The 22,564-nt window shown below is 33.9% G+C and overlaps 1 protein-coding gene across 1 annotated transcript; it reads right to left on the bottom strand.

Moving 5' to 3' along the window:
* Positions 1 to 5,372: 5,372 nt before the first annotated feature.
* On the bottom strand, positions 5,373 to 8,545 carry LOC149551060 (uncharacterized). The gene is made up of 3 exons (XM_089786630.1): positions 7,914 to 8,545; positions 6,857 to 6,986; positions 5,373 to 6,612 (listed from the first exon to the last, which is right to left on the bottom strand). The coding sequence occupies exons 1-3, from the start codon at positions 8,047 to 8,049 to the stop codon at positions 5,649 to 5,651; spliced, it is 1,230 nt and encodes a 409-aa protein (XP_089642756.1). The 5' UTR covers positions 8,050 to 8,545; the 3' UTR covers positions 5,373 to 5,648.
* Positions 8,546 to 22,564: the final 14,019 nt, after the last annotated feature.

Genomic DNA, 22,564 nt, shown 5'->3' with positions numbered 1-22,564 from the left:
ATGCTACCATCTACACTGTGCTTTATCTTATAGGTCCAACATGATCTAACTACTACTCTATCTGTTGGTCTAGGAACTACCTCCCACACATCATTCTGCATTATTGAGGAATACTCCTCAATCATAACATCTCGCCATACCTGATGCTCAACAGCCTCTTGATAGCTAGAAGGTTCACTATCTACCAACTGACTAACTAATGCCACATAGTCATTGAGCTTAGCTAGTTGTCTTCACTATCTAGTACTCTTCCTAGGAGCTACCACAAACTCCTGAGTATCCCTTTGTGCCTCTTGAACCTCATAGTTCTTGCTACCAACTATAGAAGATGAGATATCAACCTCTAAGTCTTCTAGATGCATTTCCTATTGCACTTGTTGCTCCATGCTCTGTGAAACTTCACCACCTGAGTCTACACTTGTACTGGTAACTGTACTTGTGCTTTGCTACACTTGACTAGGCCTTGGAGCTTTTGTTAGCTGCTCACTCTAATCAACTACTAGCAAATCTCTGGACCTACTAAATGCCTTGTCTTCCATGAACTTAACATCATGTCTGACAATAATTCTTTTGATCCCGGGATTGAAAATCCTACATGCCTTTGAGGTTTCACTATACCCAACAAAGTACCCCCTCTTTGTAGTCTGATCTAACTAGGTATGTGTATCACCTGGAATATGACAATATGCCAAACTCCCAAATATTCTAAAATGGCTAACATTACGCTTCTTACCTGTAAAAGCTTCATCTGGTGTCATCCTCCCTAGCACCTTGTATGGAACCCTATTATGAATGTAGACTATTGTACTACACGCTTTTACCCATAAGTAGTGGGGCATATCCTAGTCATGTAGCATAGCTCTTGTCACCTTTGATATAGAACGATTCTTCCTCTCAGCAACTCCATTCTACTACAGATTGTAAAGAATAGTCTACTCTCTCTTGATTCCTTCCCTGGTATAGAACTCCTGGAAGTTATTTATTTTGTACTCACCTCCATTATCTGACGAAAGAACCTTTATCTTCTTTCCTGTCGAGTTCTCCACTAGAGCCTTGAGCTCTTGGATTTGACTGAAAACCTTATCCTTGGCCTTCAAGAAGTATATCCAAGTCTTGCTGGAGAAATCATCGATAAAAGTAACATAGTACTCATATCCTCTGATAGACTTTGTTGACATCAGTCCACATACATCTTAATGTACTATTTCAAGAACACCTTCAGATCTAGTGTCACTCCTTGGAAAAGATTCTTTTGCAAACTTCCCTAATACACAACCCTTACATACATCATCATGCTTTGTGCTCACCTCTAGAACACTTGTCACAGTCTCATGAAGCAATTTGAGTGCTCCATGATGAATATGGCCCATCCTCCTATGCCATAGCTCTCCAAGATCTCTAGGATTACAACTACTCATGAGTGCCTTAGGAGTGTCAAACTGCAACCTGTAAAGGCGACCACTCCTAACTCCAATAGTTATAGGTGATTTCCAATCCTTGTGCTTAATCAACACGTGTCCCTCTAAAGCTTACATTATACCCCCTATCCTGAAGAACATATATGGAAATCAAATTCATACCTAATCTTGGAACATGCAACACATCATGAACTGGAATTATCTTTCCATTCTCCCTTTGAAACTGAACAGTCCCTTTCCCAATTGGGTTGAGTTTGGACAAGTTTCCCATAGAAATCTGGATATTGGTGTTCTCCTCCTTATAACTAGAGAAGTACTCTCTAACTCTTGTCATATGAAATGATGCCCCACTATCTATATACCAGATAGTTTGTGAGGTTGAGCTGACCATACAAGCTATAAGTGCAAACTCATCTTCCATTCTACTAGAGAGTTCTTCTACACTTGGTGAAGCTGCCACCTACTTCTTTGCCTTCTTCCTTTTTGGGCAATCACTGACATAGTGACCATACTCGTGACATCTAAAGTACTTGACCTTAGAAAGGCCCTTCTTCTTCTCACTTTATGAGTTTGATCCTTTGCTAGATCCCTTCTTTGCTTTCCCTTTCCCTGCTAGGGCAACATTCTCCTGTTCCACCTCACCTTTCTGACTCTTGTTGGTCCCATTGAAAAAACTTAGTCTAAACTCCTCCTGAGTGAAATTAGTCCATAGTCGATCCCAACTCGGTAAGGTATCTTATCCACTAACAACTTGAACAAAGACACTTCACTGTATAAAAAACCCATTTAGGGCTATTCTCACTAGCTCGTCATCACTGTGACTATCTCCAACTACTGCTAACTCATCCTTGACAAGTCTAAGCCTGGTGAGATAACTTGTAATGTTTTCTCCCTTGTTCATCCGAGTATTCTTCAACTTCTCTCTGAGAATCATCTTCATGTTGGTGGTAGCATTCGAGTACAGATTTAGAATGGCATCCCACATCTTATTCATTGTATCTAGCTCTAAGATATGTGGAACAATATGATCCTTAACACCATCAAGGATAATCCTCCTCACCTTGGCATCATCCTTCTTATATGTTGCAAGTTGTGTCACATCCGTTGGTATAGGTACAACACTAGTAGCATAATCCTTGATACTATTCTTTTCCAACAATAAAGAAATTATGGCCTTCTAGACACCAAAATTCGAGGCACCATCCAGTCTGTCCTGATCTCTCAAACCAACTGAAACCATCTCAAGGGATTAAAGCAATAATAATTCTGAAGAGATCACACTAGGTTATATAAACCCTTAATTTCTTTCCTAGGGAAAAAATTTTCTACTCTCAACACTGCTCTAATACCATGTAAAAATTAACATTGTTGTAGTCACTGATTATTAATCTCCTATCGTAAATAATTATTAAACTGCCAAAATAAATTCTCAGCTAATATTGAAAAATAACACAAGTGCAACTTCACTAATAAATTACAGAAATAAATTCAAAACACAGAGAACATAATATTTTTGGACAAATCGTCTCTGGAAAAAGCCCTAAGGGAAAACCAGTTTTGCAGATGGAAAATATATTAACTTCAGCAAATCCAGAGATACAAAATTCCTTGCCTCTCACTGGCAGAATTCAGACAAGCTCCTAATTTTTCCTATTGATATTCCCTACTGCTATCCCAATGCTATCACTGCACCCTTGCTAACACTGCAAGACTGTTTGCTATCACTGCAAACTCATTTGTTAACACTGCAAATGCTTCTACAACTCTTGTTGTTCTCTGTATTGTTTAGTTCTTAGTTGCTTTTTTATCAAGACAACTCAACCAAGAAGTTTCTAGTTGCTTCCTAACCAAGAAGTTTCTAGTGGCTTCTCGATTAAAACAACTTAACCAACAGGTTACTAGTGGCTTCTAGAAGGAGTCAATTAATTAACAAATATTTGTTGTAATTTTAACAATTATTTGCCAATTAATTACATACAGATGAACAACTGTCCAAGCTACCTCAAACTAACAATCTTCTAATAATTAGGAAAGATGCATTTATTTGAAAGCTTAACTATAAGTCCTATGAATTCTTATGATTTAGGATAAAGGATCAAAAGATGAAGTGGAGTTAGGAAAGTTATTTGTCTTAATAATTTTGTGATAGAAATATCAGTGCCACTTAATGTACTACAACTCCAATCCATCTTGATTTAATACCTTTTTAAAGTAGCTATAAGTATTACAACCTTAATACTAATTGATCTTCTCTTCGTTAGTTGTTAACTTTCATTAATATATTTATTAACATATTTAGAACATTTTAAAATTCCTTTTTACAAACCCTTTAAGTAAAAATAAAAATAAATATCAGATTATTTTTCATAATTCGTAACAACTCTCAAATTTGAAAATATAACGGTTCTAAGTTATATTAAAAAATTACCCCACCGTGATTGTAGCCATTCATCTTTCCCTAAAATCTGCATGTTACGTAGTTCTCTAACAATGTAATCCATGATAGAAAAGACTGAACAAACAATCAAAGGATTGGACATGAAGTACAAGATGATTATTCATTCCAAGAGAATATTCATCTGAATGGAGAAGAAATGTCTATACGAAGCTATGGACAATATCTTTGAAAACACTGTAAGTACTGGGCAGTAAGTACACGATCTTTTCTATTATAATATCTATCTTAGTAGGAAAGAAAGGTCAATTTGATATCTAATACAGTGGGATTCAAAATGTGATGAGTATTTGTACTTGACATAGTGCATTATCCCTCTCCCTTTTAGTGCTTTAGGACTTTCACTTTCAAATTGCTTTTATGTTCAATTATATCTAGCACGCTCAAAGCGAAGAGATTCTTTGCTCACTATCTTACTCGGTCAAAATTTAATGAACATGAGCTAAGGAACTCTTTTGATTCTTTCTATCTTTTAGCTGAGTCAGAATTTCAATGATCATGGCCCAAAACATCTTCTTCTCCCCTCTACGGCAGTCTTTCTACAGGATTCAATCTTTATGATCATACACAATAGTCATGTTTTTTACCATAATGTCAAAAAAGTTGCAATCCAGTGGCTGCTGCATTGAACATCATGAGATAGGGTCTTTTCCCAATCAATTGATATATATGAATTCAAAGTTGAATCATGTCAATTGGTTCTCTAAAGTTAAAAAGTTCTCAACTTCTTAATCATGAATTTATTAGAGATCACATCTTGTCTAGTGCAAGGGTGTAATATAGTAAATGACTTTAAGCGAATTCAGTGAATTTGATATCCCTTAGTTCTTGGCCTTGGTCAAAGAGATTTTAGCCAAGTACTTTTATGTTGTGTACAGTTTTGTGGATTGAAAATTCTTCCACAAAATAATCAAATCATGTCACCGGGTGCTTGATCCACTTATAATGTTGATTGTCTGAAAAGTTGAAAAGTTCTTAATAAATTCACTAGGAATCACCTCTTATTGAGTGCAAGACCCCAACATCACAAGAAATAAGATTGAAATTGTGTCTCATACAAATTTGATAAAAAGATTACAATGCATGTCTACACTAATTCATGAATGAGAAATGTCCTCATAAGAAAATCAAATCATACATGTTCTAGTTGAGAAAAAATTAGTGGGTTCTATTCTTAATCTAATGATAAAGCCAATCTAGGGAATCTGATAAAGAAAGAGGGAAAAAAAGGAGATGGTCTAGAAGCAGACCACCATATATGAGCCGCCCCACGTTTTTCCATTGATAGAGATGATGGACCAACATTTCTAAGGCACGAGGAGAGCAATTCTTGGTTTTCACATGATATTTTATTCTACTTTCTTAAGAAGATTCACCTCCCCAAGCCCATACTCGAAGTGTACACATCATCAAGACAGATAAGACTTGGATTGAGTTTTACCCACCTCAAATCATCTTCAGATAACTAATATAAATCTATCCACAAGCATCAAATAAACTTTGACAACCTTGAAAAGTGCTCTGAATATTCTCATTAATAACGAAGATAAAATCAATAAAATAAATGGGTATGGCAGCAAAAATACAGCAAAATGCTGCAACATAGTACTTCAGCCTACAATTTTATTGTCCAACACAGTAACAATGTCATTTTTTTCATCTATAACTAACTTGTGAATGGACTGGAGCAATCCTAGGGAGAAAAAATACTGTTTTTTCCTTTTTCTTATTGGTAAAAATAAACATACAGTATATACAGTGAGGACATGAGTTTGTCAATAGATAACTCCCTCTTGAAAAATCCCTTGTGAAGCAGTATTACTATTACCTTCAGAAGGTAAAATGTAAGAAGAATATCCAGAAGACTTTGGATCAGAAGCAGCAGCTAGTTGAGAAACCCAAAAGGCCTCTGTTGGTGTTACTTCAAAATTAGTAGGCTCCTCTTTAATCTGAACTGAGCTGTTATTGTTGGAGTAGAACAATAGGTCGCCCATGGAGTGTGGAAACTTAATGTCTCTGAATTGGTCGCCCATTTGATCATTGATATTAGCTTGTTTTCTGGGTTCGATTGTGTAAGCATTTTTATCATCCCCTTGGAAGCTGTAACCAAAACTTGTATCAGCTCCACTGTTAAGCTCATGCATCCACATATTATTAGATTGATAGGGAGGGCAAGTTTCCCAAAGTGGCATGGAATAGGCAAGTTGGGTATCATTCTGATCAAATGCTTCAGCTTTGATATTCATTGTTGGCCTTTGAGCATACAAGGCTGATTCATGTGGATTCATAAGAGAAGGGGGGGTTGTTTGAGAAGGATTGATGTGGGTTGAACTTTTATTATTGCTCTCAAGGGCCCTCATGAGGATGCTTGTAAAGTTGGAATATTCTGAGTCATGGCTGAAATCCTTTTCAAAATGGTCATTGCCCATATCAAATTTTGCTGTTTTTGACATTGAGGATTCAGAACTGGTGGAGCTTGATGGGTCTTGAAGCAATACATGGACATTGCTGGCTTCTAGGGCATATGGGCTTGAAGTGTTGGATGGAGACATAGCTTCTGAAGTAATGTTATGACCGTTAAATCTCATTCCATCTGCTGCTTCTTTGGCCAGTAGGCGCCTTGTTTGCTGATCATCCTTGACCCCTTTTCCAAGCAATTTCTTCTTTAGCTTTGTGTTCCAGTAATTCTTGATGTCGTTATCTGTTCGGCCAGGAAGCTGAGCTGCAATTATGGACCATCTGCAAAACATTTTAAAGTTTTGTAAAAATTCAGCCTACAAATCTAATTAACCCAAAAGAAAGTGGAAACTTCCAAGGTTTGAGTCACGGTATGGGCAGATGTCTATCTAAAAGGGAAAAAAAAGAAGCTTTTAAAGTCATTTCTTCTATTATTCGATACATTTTTATCTTTGAGACTTGTTAATTGACAAGGAAGAGTACTGAAAATGAAATGTATTTCCAGAGCAATTGATATCTTTTTAACCTGCTTCCAATGCTGCTGTAGAGGCCGCAGATGATTGCATCTTCTTCTTCAGAAAAGCCTCCATGTTTTATATCAGGCCTCAGATAGTTCAACCATCTTAGTCTGCAGCTCTTTCCGCACCTTCTCAGTCCTGAATTCAAAACAATGGCATTCATACATTAGGCTCTCCACGCATATTCAAGGCAAAAAAGTTAAAACCCACTCGAGAATAATACAACAGAAAAACATTTTAGATTTATGTGATTACACAAAAATTCCATGTAAACAATCTGTTGCTTGGATGCACTTCCTGTAGAATCAATAAACCATTTCATGCTCTGGAATAAATTTGGTATATCTAGTACTAGGTGCATGAGGCTATGTAAAAATGCAACTACAAACAACTGAGCATTGCTCTAAGCAGCGAAGCTGCCATTCACTATGTTTCTTTATACCATATAGACATGGTTAAAAACTTCTATGAAATACCTAGGCTCTTGTTTAATGGGCACAAAAATGATATATCTAGCACTAGCACTAGAATGGGCAAGTCTTGTAAACTTGCAAAACAAAAAAACAAAATACATGGGCATTGCTGTAAGCAATGTCACTGTGTGTCTACATAATGTTCTAAGCTTCAAAACATCTATACCATATATAGCCACTCTTCTAATGACAAGACATAACAAGTTGTGCAAAATACAGTTTTGCAATGTTCATCTAGGATCAACTGCCTGTTTATGTGAGTGGGGTTACCATTGTACTAAAAGACTGATTTCTCAGTATTCTTATACAACCACTCAACTTACAGTACATAGGAGGTGGTTAAGCCCTTGTCACTAATCCGAAAAAAACACTGATCATTTTTACCAGCAGTTTTGATTAGATTCCAAACAGTTTGAGGAATCCCCAATCCCATCAGGGAAAGGAACCCACAAAGCATTACAATTTGAAACACTCAATATAAAAACCCAATTTTTTTGAAATGGGTAAACTCCAATACTGAATCTCTCCTACACAAACACCTTTGTGAAACAAAATTATGAACGTTTTTGGAATTGGGTATATGATAATATACCAGCTTTGTGAGGCAAAGCAATCCAATTGCCTCCGGTTCCATGCTTCTCAACAAAATGTTTGAGTATGGCGTCTTCCTCAGGGGACCATGGACCTCTCTTCACATTTGCTTTGTCGCAGCAAGGTGCTCTGCCCATTTCCTTATCCCTTACTCAAACAACTTCTAGAAATGGATTCAACACTAAGAACACCGAAGAAAGTTGAAACCCAAGCAATCCTTCAATGGAAGCTCAAGAATCTAAGCTTTCTTCAATTCAACTCAAGAACAAGCCAACCAAGTCCTTGTCTGCTGCCTATACCTCCGCTTCTTAATTAGGGATCTCAATCTCACGTTTCTTACTGAGATGCACACTGTTGTTGAAAAGGCAGGCAGGGCTTAATAAATACCCATAAAAGTCTTAAACACACTAGTTTGATTTCAGTTCTAACAAGGGAAATGAGTAATGAATCCCACTTAGGGGCGTTACTACTCGGAAAGTTATAAAATTCGAGAAATTAAATCTCTTGTTTGACCCACTAAAAAAAAATGATCTTTTTAACAATTGATTGCAGCTGTAACTTTTAGAACAGCAAGCAAGAATGACCAAGAAGCTTCACATTTGACGAAATGCCGCAAAATGTTTGAAATCCTCTGCAAAACTACACAAGGCTCTTGTGGTCTCCATTCCTTTCACATGGGCGGCTTAACTATATATATACATATAGCAAAGAGGGTTTCTGTGGAGTGGGGTCCTTGTTTATTATATCTAAACCCCAACGCCAAATCAGGAATGCTAGGCCACCTGGAGTCCAATGTGCTCTCCTTGCCTTTGTCTTTACTGTTCTTGAGAGAATCATCGAATCTTTTTCCATTTAATCAGCTTGAAGACAATAATAAAATTAAGCAGTTGACATTAGAGAAGAAAACAATGGAGGGAAGTTTTTATGCTATCATCATCCGACACATAAATATTCTCACCCTGCAACAATGTCTGTGACTGATCATTACGTAGATTATGGTTGTGGATAATGATAAAGAGCTCACCACATTGTAATTCACGAGTCTTTTCCTTTTGTTTTATTCTTGTTCTTGCTTAGTGGGATTGGGGCACCTGATCCATTAGAGTGTTTAGTAGTTCAAATTTTCATCACTGTAATGGAAGTCAGTAGGTTTAGATGCTCATTTTTTTCCGGTGAAATCAGATTCTCAAATTTGAGTGGGTTGTTTTAAATTCATTATCAAGATGACACCACCTTTCAGTAATTTGAAATTTCATGACTGTAATTTAGTTCAGTATATTTGGTTGCTGAAGATATTCCTTTTAGTGAACATATTTTTACAATTTCATTTTTTTTTGTTTCAGAATTCTATTGTGTAAAGGTTTCGTACTATTTTTTCTTTTTTGGCTAATCTTTCTTGACATAATAAAGTATTAAGAAGATATAATAAAGTATTAAGAAGACTAACTAGATGACAGAAAAGATAAAATATTTATAAAATAAAACATAAGTTTTTCATTAAGTAAATGGTAATATGTTGTGATATTACTATTACGAATCAATTGTGTAATTTTTGAGTCAAATTTATTGATTCATATTTTATGAGTAGTGGTTCACACTAACCCATTATACACTTGGTACTCATTGGATCTAGGTGATGCTCATACATGTGAAGCACAAAGACTTGAGAGGTCACCCATCTGAGTACTTCTCCAGCTTGAGTGCACTTACTACTGAGTTTCCTATTAAATGTTTAAGTTGTTGAAGTTGTTATGGTTAAATCCACTTTGCTTGCAACCCCATGTAATATTCTATCATATGTTTAAGTTGTTCAAACTTTCATGACTATAATTTGGTTCAATAGGTTAAGATGTTCAAATTTTTTGTTCTAGTGATCACCAATCTACAATTTGTTAAAAAATTGTTTGCCAATTCTATTTTGTAAGGTCTTTAAGCCTTCACCCTTCACCTTTCAGAGTCTTCATCAAGATAACAAGAATTCAAAATGAGGAAAATACCCTGCCTAATCTATCATCAAGATGATTGACTTCAAAGAGAAGAAACATTTATTGAAACAAAGACACAAACTTTTTAGTTGAATAGAAATTAAAAATGTCATTATTTGATTTAGTTGTTCAAATTTTCATGACCAGTAGGTTTGATGCTGAAAATTTCTCCTCTAATTGTCAGATTTCTAGAATTCATATAATTTTATTTTTGAATCCTTCACCTTCTATAATCCCCCCTATGACATTAAGATGAAACCACTCTTGATGCAGAGAAATCATAATAATGACAATAAAATAATGGTAACAAGAATCAATAAGAAAACTGAATCACCATTGAAAAAAACACATATTTTCACTACATATAACTATTTGCAGATTACAAAGTGGATGGCTCTCTGGCTGCCGCTAGAGAGCCATTTGCACTTCCTCTATTCACGCACTCTCTATGAAACTATTATCTTTTCACCCTTATCGATTCTCTGTCTTGATCACATTATGAGATGATTTATTTAAAGATCATCTTTAACAATTACAAACCATTCTTCAACTACTCGAGTTCGTTTTTGTTCCTTTTCGAATTTCGGGAGGTGCCCCTGCATCATACTGCTAGACTTCAAATGTTTCCATGTCCCATGTAAACGAGGTGGAAGAAAAACATGGGCCTTGTCACTCGGATCACTACATCGACACTTCTGTTGATTCCTTTTCACTATCAACCAACTCTCATCTATGGAGTTATGTTGGTCGCCTCCATAGTGCTTCCCATTCCTCAGTCCACTCCTCCACGTTGCATCACAACCTCTGTCCCTCACCTGGGAGTCCATCATGCCTCTCTCCCCAGTCTATTGGTGACACACAAGACCATCTCCTATGGCCTTTGGTAGACCTTCATGTCCACCCCCTGCAGCTGAGCGAACCGGCACCAATCCGCAACCACAAACTTCATACCAAGAATACAAAACAACCACAATACTGCCTGGTGTAGATCACTTTCCATCTACATGCTCAGAATCTTCTGAGCTTTGATACCAATCTAATGCGGAGCATCACAATAAAAACAATAAAATAATGGTAATATGAAACTGACTATTCTTAACTTGGAACCCGAACCAAATTGTTATAACATTCTTCCTATCAATGAACCAATGAACTGTAATCGAATGCTTCAGAGTACAAAAGATCGATATAGAGAAGACTGAAACATTAGTAAAACAAAAAAATACACACCATTATATGCTAATGACAGATTACAAAGTATGGATGGCTCTCTGGCGGCACTTCCTCTATTCACGCACTCTCTATCAAAATATTATCTTTTCACCCTTATCGATTCTCTATCTTGATCACATTATGAGATGATTTATTTAAAGATCATCTTTAACGGTTACAAACCGTTCTTCAACTACTCGAGTCCCTTTTTGTTCCTTTGAGGTGCCCCTGCATCAACTCTCCATAACCTATCATCAAGACAATATAAAATTCAAAAAGATAAAACCAATAAGTTAATATGTGGTTAGCGAATTGACAACTCCTGTCAAAACTATTGGAACACGTTTGGTCTAATAATTTGTAAATTTTAGCTTTCTATAATTCCCTTTATGATAATAAATTCAAAAAGACAAAATCAAAATCATTGGAACCTGTTTAAGTACTAGGTCTTTTCCTCTAGTTGTTCAAATTTCGTACTGTAATTTAGTTTTCTACCAGTGATCAGATTTTTCCAATTTATAATTTATTTTTTCAAAATTTACAGTATTTCCACTTACCCTTTACCTTTCATAAAGAATTCAAAAAGACCAAACAAACAAACATAGATATTTTTCACAAACATAAATAATTTTCAATAGAAAATATATTAATAGGTTATTACATGATTTCCTAGTTCAAATATTCACTACTGTAATTTAGTTCATAAATACAAAATTTTATTTTTCATCAAGCATGTTAATTATAACCCATTGTCTTTTTGAAAGAGACAAAAGATTCAAAACAAAAACTGAAACTTTTGTGTTGGGTATACGTTAATATGCTATTAAACTTCTGATTACAGTAGGAAAAAGGGGCATTAAAGATTTGCAGGCCTGCAAATGATGCTTCCGATAATTTTAGCAGTAAAAACAAGATAATGCATTCATTTTTCAGAGAGAATAAGAATAATTTGATTAGTCTATTCTTGGACCTTTTCTTCTTCTCATTGTTTTTTTTCAGAATTTTAAACTATTTTTTTCAGTCTCAACTAGTTAATGGATTCTTGTGTCATGAATGCGTCATTTGTTGGAAAAAGTCAGAGCTTCTGTTATGTCTCTAATGGCGTACATGGTCTTACAAAAGGACGTCATAGATTTTACCACTCAACATATCTTTTACAGTTTGTCTTCACCATTATTGAAGTCAGGAATTATATTTTAACAATGGCTTTTGAATAGTGATCTTAATTAGTTTGAATGTGTTCATACCTAGAAACCTGCAAATTGCTTGTTTTTTTTTTCTATATTCTCAAGGGTTGCATTAGACTCTTCTTAGTTCTATCTCTTGGAATCCTCGTGGATTTAGATAATTATTATATTTAGTTGTCAAACCTACACGTTGCTAAATGAGTTTTAGCATTCTTATCCAATGGTCAAATGCAATTATTTGAATTCAATGTGAAAGGGAAAAATACATATTCTATTGTTTTATGTTATTTTATATTTGGTGTAATATTATTTAATTTGACACATTTAGCACATTAAATAGTTTAAATTATCAAACAAATATTTGATTTTGTCTCACTTATTATTTTAAATAAGATTGGTCTAATCTGATGAGATTTGTATATTCTTATTATATCTAATATAGAACTCAGTCTACTTCTTTGAAATTTGAAATTTCTTAGTTTCAAATTGATTTGATCATAATAGGATATTTTTATTTGTAAAACTTTTTGAAAGGCTTAAGCATTGTCAAGTAAGACATGACAATGTTCTATCTATCTATGCAACTTGTTGGTGTCAATAAATATTCGTAATTACACTTTACTTAAGCTTTCTTAGGATAATGCATTGCATAGTATTTTGCATATGAGAAACTTAAGAGTTTGCACCTATATTCGCACTAGTGATAGTTTTTATCTTACTCCACTTTATGTGTGAGATCCACCTTTAGTGCACATATCATGTATCGAGTGAAGAATGAACAAGAGGGTCAGAGTGTTCCCTCGTAACAGCTGAAGAAGGATCATCTTCATCAAAGAGAACATGTATATCATCAATAATGTTGCCCAAATTTGTGATGTAGGACTCCACAAACAAACTTGCAATGTGCCAAGTAGTCACCCCATAGAATTATTTATGGAAGATAATGAATCTCTTGTTGCCTTGAATCACAATATTACATAACTATAGCAATATCATGGCTTCGACATATCTGGAATGTGGTAAATGACTTCTTGATTTAGGTACTTCACATCATACATATGACATCCAAGGATATGTTTTCTTCTATCTAGTCTTGTAATCCTCCTAATATTTTGATGGGCAACAACACATATATGGATGTTTGCGGGAAGGTTTTTATTGATATGGGAGAGGGAACATTTAATAATTTTTTTGTGTGCTATCCTTGACCACTAATCGAGCCTTTTCTATTTATCAAATCACTTATGGAGCATAACCTATAAAATTATCGAGTTCACTCTTGAATATGTCTATATTAGGACATGGAGACTAGAGATGGCCTAGCTATGTGAGTTATTAATAATGCATTACACTTGTATTCTTTTTCACATTTAATTAATGATGACGATGATTTCATTGATGTGCCATCCCTTCTACGTAGGATGAATTGTGTATGTGAGGAGAGCTTTGGATACTTGAATCATTGTGTTCTTGAGACATTGTTGAACATCCTACTCCTCCACCTCCCACTTTACTAGACTTGAGTTCTACTATTTAATATGATGATCATACTGCTCCAAACCTTATAGTGTGAGATAACTAATTGGACTCGACATTTTATATATGTTTGGTGAGTCTCATATTGTAGATTTGGGAGATATACTTGAGGAGGTTCCTAAGTTCTTTGATGACATTTTCATCATAGTTGCAGTTGGAGAATATTCTTCACCTTCTTCGGAGATTGACATTCTTGATTCTTCTCCTTCACTTGTTTGTCAAATTCCATGGTTCAACTTGGTCATGCTTGTGTGACAGACTCTTTGGGCTTGGAGATACCTCTTTAGTCTTCAAAGATGCATATTCGAAACTTTCTTCCTCTAACTATTTGGACAAATTAATTTCTTTATCAATTTATGTACTTGTTTCTTCCCAAGGAAAGACAAATTGCTTGTATACATTGTCTTATCTTTTCATTTTACGTACACTTCATCAACATTAGAGATTCTTAATTATGTGGGGGATATCACGTCTTCTTCTTTTCCTTCCATGGTGGGACATTTTCTTGTATATACATGATGTATATAGACCTTGGGAGGTATTGATTCCTCCATCAATGCATCTCATGTGTTTTCATCTCTCAATTTGTAGGGAAGTTTTGTCCCACAAGGCTTTCTTCCTTTCTCTTCTTTATGAGAGATTTCATTCATTGCATTGCATTTGTATTGTACATGTTGAAGTTTGCAACACAAACATATTAACAAATAAAAAATGAAAACACCTTCAACAAGAAAGGGTATCAATAAAATAATTTCTATATTATTAAAAATAAAAATGATTACACTTTTAAAGATGAAATAATTACAAGATGAATTACAATGAAGAGATTGATATCTTTTATAGAGATAAATAATGCTAAAAAGAAAAAAGCTAACTCAATCTAAATATAAAAAACTAGAGGCAGATATGAAAACCAAAGGGGCATGATCAATAAGAAAACTAGAGCCTAACTAAATTAGACCGAGCTAAATTTGGACTCATTAAGTGAACTTAAGCTAGAGCATGAATGTATGTACAACATATGCTTAAATTATGCATGGGAATATTCTCTAGCATGTGTATTATAATTAAAGCAACATATGCAAGTATGTCTAAAGTAACTAATACACATTCTCTAACACCCCCAGCAAGTGAAACTTAAGGAGACAAAAAAATCTATGAATATAAATGAGTTCCAAAAATCAAGGCTTGATTAGGTACTCATGTATAGTAAAAATATCTCAAAATGAAGAAAGGAAATTAAAACCACATGGGAAAAAATCCCTCTCCAAAAGTGAGAGATACAACTACATGATATGAATAAGATTCTCCTTTGGGACATAAGAAAAGTGTGGACACATGCCAAATGATAACTATCTTAGTGTTGAATGAAGAATGTCCCTTGAAACAAAGATGATGATCAAGATCAATCTATAAATGAGTGCCTCCAACAACATTACTCAAATAATGAGTAGGTGAAAAACAAAGACAAAATATGTGTCAATTGAAGATATAAAAGACAACAATCTAAATGAGTACACCCAACAATGACACTAATCAAATAATGAGTAGATGAAAAAAAAAGACAATCTATTAGTTGAAGATGTGCATGCCACATGAGTCCAATGTACGAGTGACCCAAATGACACAATTCAATAATGTAAGAATAAAGTGCTAGCCTAAAATACAAGTTCCAATAGTCTAAAGAATTGATCAATTGTGGAACCAAGTAAGAATTAGCACAAACAAAATAAACCCCCCATAATGATGACAAAGGGGAGGTTTGATAGGTCCACTAAAAATATAGATTGCTAAGAAGAAGATAAAGGCAAGGCCTATGAAAAAAGAGAGAAAGATCATTGCATGTCTATGATGAAGAAGACTCATGAGATGAAATATGATGCTTCTTAATAGTCTCATCTAAAGCCTCTAGTCTTGTCAAACACATATTAATTTCATGTCCTACCTTTCCACAAAAAATACAAGGGTCACTTGACTTCTATTTTTTCTTGGAGGAATACTCACCAGACTAAGAAGAAGGATAAGGAGATAGAGTATAATTCTCCATATTAATTATCTTCAAGAGAAACCTCCCCCCCCCCCCCCCCCCACCCTCCCCCCCCACCCCACCACCAACCACGAGATACACAAATCCTCCTCCAATTGGATAGCTAGGAAATTTTTTTTTCTTGAGAACAATGTATGCCTGATAAAAAATTTGCAAAAGGAGACTAAATATCTATGTAGAGGATTATGAGACCTTTCAGACGATGTGTAAAAGCCAAAGAATGGAGTCTATTTTCTCAATTTATGACCTCAAAAGCATAAAAAGGAACCCTAACTTTAGAGGTGTGGTACAAAAATATTATACATGATCCAATCAAATTCCAACCACATTTAGATTGCCACTAGAATCATTTTTCTGATGATATCTTGTTTTCCCAATTTCAGTCTAGTATGACTAAGTTACATGGGAAAAAACCAATAACTCCTCTTTATTGGATTACTAGTCAAATTCACCAATAGAAAATTATGGGAAAAAATTGACAACCATCAACATGTTAGGAAATATTATGAAAGATACCAATTGTTGGGAAAAATCCTCTTGTTGGTAAAATTGAGTTTTCAAAATATTATCCCCCTTGGGTGATATATTCTCAATCATGACCAAGAATGGAGAAATCGCTAGAATTAACAACACTAAGTTTAGTACGTGGGGTGTATAATTTGGAGTATGATGATGTCATAGAAGTTGTATAAAAAGTGTAGGTGATGATATCAATGATGTATGAACGCCTCATAATGTGTGTCAAGTGCTAGCTTTAAAAATGACATAAATTATATAATCTCCAATTTTGACAAATTCTATATGGATTTAGGGGGTTTTGGCCCTTTTGAGCATAATGATGACCTCTTTTTTGTGCCAAACTGACCATATTTTTCAGCTACCTCCAAATTTTGCCCATTTTTCATTGTTTTCACCCTAGATTACAAGATTCAACCCTTTTGGAGGTTGTTCGATAGCCCTTTTTCAGGTTTGTATTTCACAAGGTATATCATCTTCCTCTTCTATTTCAATACATTTTATCATTGTACTATCTTTTATATTTTAGCTCTATATCATCTATCTTCTTTCTTAAACAATCTTAAGGTAGAGGGGAGACGGAAATAAATATGAGTTGTTCACTCCTTGTACATTAGGTTGTGCATTGATACTTGCTTTTGTATCAATCAAATCTAATTAAATGAGTGGATCTTGGTCTTCCCCCTTTTAAAAGTGTTAGGGTGGATGCTTCCATTTTACCCTTACACTATAATATTAAGAGGGTAAAATCCTTTGCACATCCAAAACTATACATAACATAGTGATTTATGTTCACTCTAAGAAAATTATTATTGCATTTACTATTTAAAAAAAATATTTTTATATAAATATAGTTAAGAGTGTGTACTAGAAGTTGTGAATTTTTTATTGACTATTTTCTTTTATGATTTTGCAAAGTGAATACAAGTACTAATCACATAGTTTTTCTCTTGCTCCAAATAACTTGAACCAAATTAATTCAAAATTGAATTTTTAGTTTTGGAAATTGTATAGAATGAACAGTAGGATAATGATATATAATTTATTTTAGATTGAGACAAGTAGGTAAATTTTTTTTCAAAAGATTGTACATGTATGTCTTTGAGAAATTTGGAGACATCATTAAAAGAAATTAAAGATTAATATGTTAATTTTGTTCGAATCAAAAAAATTATTTGGTTAGAAAGCTTAGGATATGTGTCAATTTATGGTGATTCATTTAAAAATACCCACTTTGTAATGTGTAAACTTAATGACGATGAAATTGATAAACTAGTTTGGAAGGAAAAAACATGTTATCAGGAGGGAAATAAAGCTCAAAAGCTAAAAACTTGGCATCTATGTCCGAGTACAAGTCTAGAGGTGCACATGTAAAACTACATATGCATAGAACCATGTACATGATTTTAATTCAAAAAAATGGACTTTGATTTTTATACGTATAAATCATTATTGAGATCTAACTTGTACCTATTTATTTGACTCAAAGTCGTATAAATATATATGTATATCTTTTGTATGTACACACACACACACAAATAGTGTATACAAATACACAAAAAAATACATGGATTTGTATGTATGTCCCGAATCAATGTCCCCAAATGAAATGCATACTTTTTGCCCTAGGAAATAAACTTTAACAATGTGAAGAATGTGAATAGTGAATTATTTCTGGTCTCCATTTATTAGCTTCCTTGAGGAAAATATTCTATGGGACAACATGTGGAATCATACATTTTCTCAATATTTTGTGCAATAAATTTCCCATAGTTAGTGACTTGGGATCCATAGCACAAGTAGGTGCGAAGCAAAACTTTTGTCTTCTTCTATGAGAAAGTTGCACAATCTAATAGAGGACAATCCACAAGATCCAAAATGGGTTGTTTCACTATCACCTATTAGATGCAAGAAAATGCCAATGGGCTTGAGTTATTTATGAGTAATGCACTTGGAGCAATGGATATTCCCAAGCTAAAACCCTTTGACGTATATTTCAAAGTCACGAAAAGGATTTATGAATACCTTTTGCATTACTATTGGCAATATATTTCATTGAACTCTCTCTCTCTCTCTCTCTCTCTCTCTCTCTATATATATATATATATATATATATATATATATATATATATATATATATATATATATATATATATATATATATATATATATATATATATATATATATATATATATATATATATATATATATATATATATATATATATATATATATATATATATATATATATATATATATATATATATATATATATGTCTAGCTTCCCATTTTATTTTTTAAATTCTCCCTTTACATACTAATAAGGTGGAAGGGGTGAAGGACCCAATTGTTCACATTCATCCAAAAATATTTCCCTCAAAGTATAAGTCTAGTGGATCTCTAGAAAGCTATTATAAGAAGTAAATAAAAGTGGTGTGTCTATTTCAAGTGACAAATATTTGCAAAAGATTCAAATAAGAAAGGGTCTATTCAAGAAAGGGTATATTTTTATTGTTTGATTGAAATAGTTATTCAAAAAATATTTTGCAAAGGTCAATTTTTTTTAAATCTTAATGCTTTGGATCCAAGTAGTGGACATCTCCCATTACTTTTCATTCTCACTTTCCCCCTTCCACACTTCCCCCCACCTCCCCTAACTCAAAATTATAGTTTTATGAGCTCTTTCACCTATGCATAGCATACACATACCCATAAGTTTATGATATATTCCCATATAAAACCTATACATGAATCACTAGCCAATGAAAATAACCTTTTGTACCTAAAAAAATTAAAGAATTCATTTACAAAAAACTAATTAGAATTTGTTAAGATTAGATTTAAGGGAAATACATCTAAAGATTTTGGGTAAGTATGTGGGATGGGAAATACATCTCTCTCTCTCTCTCTCTCTCTCTCTCTCTCTCTCTCTCATGTTGGAATAAGTATATAGGAAACAAGATACTAAGTGGGGGGAGGAGGGGGAGTAAATCAAGATCTTAAACTTTTATCATAAAAAAAATTCCTTTAATTCATATCCAAATCATTTCATAGATCTATCAATAAAACTATAATACTAAAACATAAATGCAATATATCACATCCATAATAGATCAACACATAACATAATGATTTGGTTATGTAGAAAAAATTTAAGATGAAAGTAAAACTAGGGTGGGGATGAAACCCAAAAATCTTCATTGTTGCAACAATAAAGTTAACAAGCTAAGGTTACAATGTTTGACCACAAGATATGATCTACCCTTTGAGGGGTCTCCCTTGTTAAAAGATTAAGAGACTATTAGGTCTCACCTACTTAAAGGATTTTACACTCACAATAAAGTAAGGACTATGTTAGGAGATTTACATAGGCCTATTAGGACCACTCCATTAAGAGATTTACCCTGTCTCAATTACAAGATAATTGATTCAGTATTTGACCCTCAATTTTCTGTGCAAGCTGATCTTGGGTCTCCTCTTTCCTTTATCTCTGATCTAATTCTCCTAATTTGATAAATCTATTCATTCCTTCACTGCTCTAATTTCTCTCTGCTGGATATGCCTTCTGAAACTTCACTTCACTCCTTCACTTGTGTATATCACTTACGCATTTTCATTGTATATGATTCTAGGGTTAAAATCCTACTTAAATAGATGTCATGTGAAGTTTCTAGATATTGATGGATGGCTTAAACTTCATCATCTTTTTTCCTTTTACATCCCTTTTCCTGATTCATTGAATTGTACAATTAGGGATCACTTCCTTCTATAATGACACATAATCAACATTTGTTCTAGCTTTACAAATATTAAATTTCATAGAAATGTTAGCCAAAATGATTTATTTATGATTTTGTGCCATTGCAAACTCGTATATAATACCTGAATTACTCGAGACTTGAATGTTCTAACGCTCGGTCAAGCATAAACCTTCGTGTTGTTATTCGGCTTCTATATGTCTATTTTCTCAGCTCTTAATAAAATTTCAATATGCTTGGTCTTCATTATATTGCTCAACTAATACTATATTCCTTAGCTTGAATATCTTCTCGGTATCTATTGACTGCTCAATAATCACTATCTCACTTGGTATAAGTGTTGTATGCTTGGCAATTACTAGATAACTCGGTCACAGTGATGACCTTGTAATATTGCCTAAAAAATGAATTGCAAATAACTAAGTGTTGGGACAATAATCAACAACATAGGCTTAGAGATCAACATCTCCCTCATTGAAAATCTTACTTGATTTAGCTATAAGGCTCAATAAGGATAATGATAACAATAACCATATAATCTTCTAGAAAAGACAATCAAGAATATGTTGACTAGTAGTATAGGAAACTTTCCCCTAAGAGACCTAAGATTTTGGATAAATGTATACAAGAAATATTTGAGGGAAATATATTTAAACTTGTTGCAAAAGTATGTGGGTGTGAACTTTTATGAGGTTTTAAATCGACCTTTCTCTTGTAGAAAAGAAACATATTTTTATTATAATTTTATACTATTGGATTTGAATATTCCTCATAATTTTGTGGTAGGACCATTGAAGTGACAAGGCATTCTTACTTGAAAGCATGTTTAAGTATCCCCCCACTCTCCCCCTCTCCTCATCACTCCCTCTCTCCATACAATTTATTTTTATTCACATAAGAAAATAAAACCAAGTCATCTAAATAACACATGAGTGAAGATAAAAATGGTAAAATTATTGAGAAGATGTTAAAATTTGATGCAAGATAATCTTGGGTTTCTTGGTTATCCTGCTTGGTTACTTTTGTGAACCTTCTCGATAGTTGTTATTGTAGTTGGCTCAGTTGATTCTAATTATCTTCTTTCACCGAGTTGGCTTGGATTGGTGTGTATATTCATCAAGTGATCCTTTTCTTTGTTTTCTGAATTGATCTTTGCTTCTTTCATCGAGTGTATTTAGTGACTCGACTTCTCTATTTGATGATGCATTGGTCCTTTGTTCACGAGTTGTCTATTTGGTCTTCTTTGAGAGATGACTTGTATATTTTTTGTGTGGTCTGAACTCAATGTATAAGATTGATTATTAGAAAGCCTATGGACCTATTTTGGGTCATTTCTTTATCCAATGCAAGTCTAGAATCTTTTGTAATCTATTTTGGAAAGAATAAATAAAGGGACCAAGTCTTAGGTTTAGTATAGGATGGAGGTAAGAGATTAGAGTTTGGAGATCACAGATTGTGCATGATACATGAAGAAAATGTTCTATAATTGAATCTTTGTATTTGGATACAATTAGGAAGGCCTTACAACCTGGTATGTATAAAGAAAAATTTTGAATTAATAAAAGATATATTATTCTCTCCTTATGGTGTTGTCTCTTGGTTATTTTTCTTCTATTGTGTTAACTAGACAAGGTTGCATGATATCTAGGTGAGATTTTGGCCCTAGTTATAATCCTTCCTTGCATTAGGTGTTATCATAGCCTAGTTTTGTCCTTGTGGATATTTGGGATTGTGGAGAACCCTAGTTGGTTTGGTTGTAAGGTGGAAGATCTAAGTTATGACCTATAACTTGTAGAGGGTTACAATCTTGCAGGAACTTGTTAAAAAAATGATTTGAGGTAGAGAAAAATTAGACACTACAATTATGGACATGTTGAGATATAATGAGATGTTGTTAAGTTGGACCAAAGGAGAGATCATAACTTGATGATCTTAGTGATGATGAAGCGGTGGTGGCACCTAATCTTGAACCTAAAGTAGAAGAAAATGAGAAGAGGATTTTAAGGGTTTTGTCAAGGGTAAATTTCAAACCTATTGTTGAATCTAATAATTATCATGGAAATTTGGATAGCAATATCTTGTTGGTTTGTATCTATGAGATGGAGAATTTTCTTGAGTATGAGGGAACCCTTGATAACAAAAAAGTGAAAATAGAAGTCACCAAGTTGAGGGTCATGCTTCACTTTGGTGGGAACTTTTGCAAATTGATAAACGAAGAAAAGGAAAAAAGAAGATTAGAACTTGGATGAAGATGGTAGGAAAAATGAAGAAGAAGTTCCTCCCTACATATTACTAGGTTAATTTGTTGAGGAGAATGCAAAACTTGAGATAGAAATACATGAATGCAAAGGTTTATACCGAGGAATTCTATAAGTTGGAGACCAGATCTGGACATGTGGATGATAATGTT

The sequence above is a fragment of the Cupressus sempervirens genome, chromosome 6 (genome assembly GCF_028749045.1).
Source record: "Cupressus sempervirens isolate cs-2001-9-10 chromosome 6, ASM2874904v1, whole genome shotgun sequence".
Classification (NCBI taxonomy): domain Eukaryota; kingdom Viridiplantae; phylum Streptophyta; class Pinopsida; order Cupressales; family Cupressaceae; genus Cupressus; species Cupressus sempervirens.
This window is presented reverse-complemented; position numbering and strand designations above follow the sequence as displayed.

Bases quoted from the DNA above. Each gene is read 5' to 3' on its own strand.
- LOC149551060 (XM_089786630.1), bottom strand. From the start codon at position 8,049: ATGGGCAGAGCACCTTGCTGCGACAAAGCAAATGTGAAGAGAGGTCCA. The intron at 6,987-7,913 runs GTATATTATCAT...TTTTGAATTCAG, and splicing joins TGCTTTGCCTCACAAAGCTG to GACTGAGAAGGTGCGGAAAG. The intron at 6,613-6,856 runs GTTAAAAAGATA...AATGTTTTGCAG, and splicing joins TACAGCAGCATTGGAAGCAG to ATGGTCCATAATTGCAGCTC.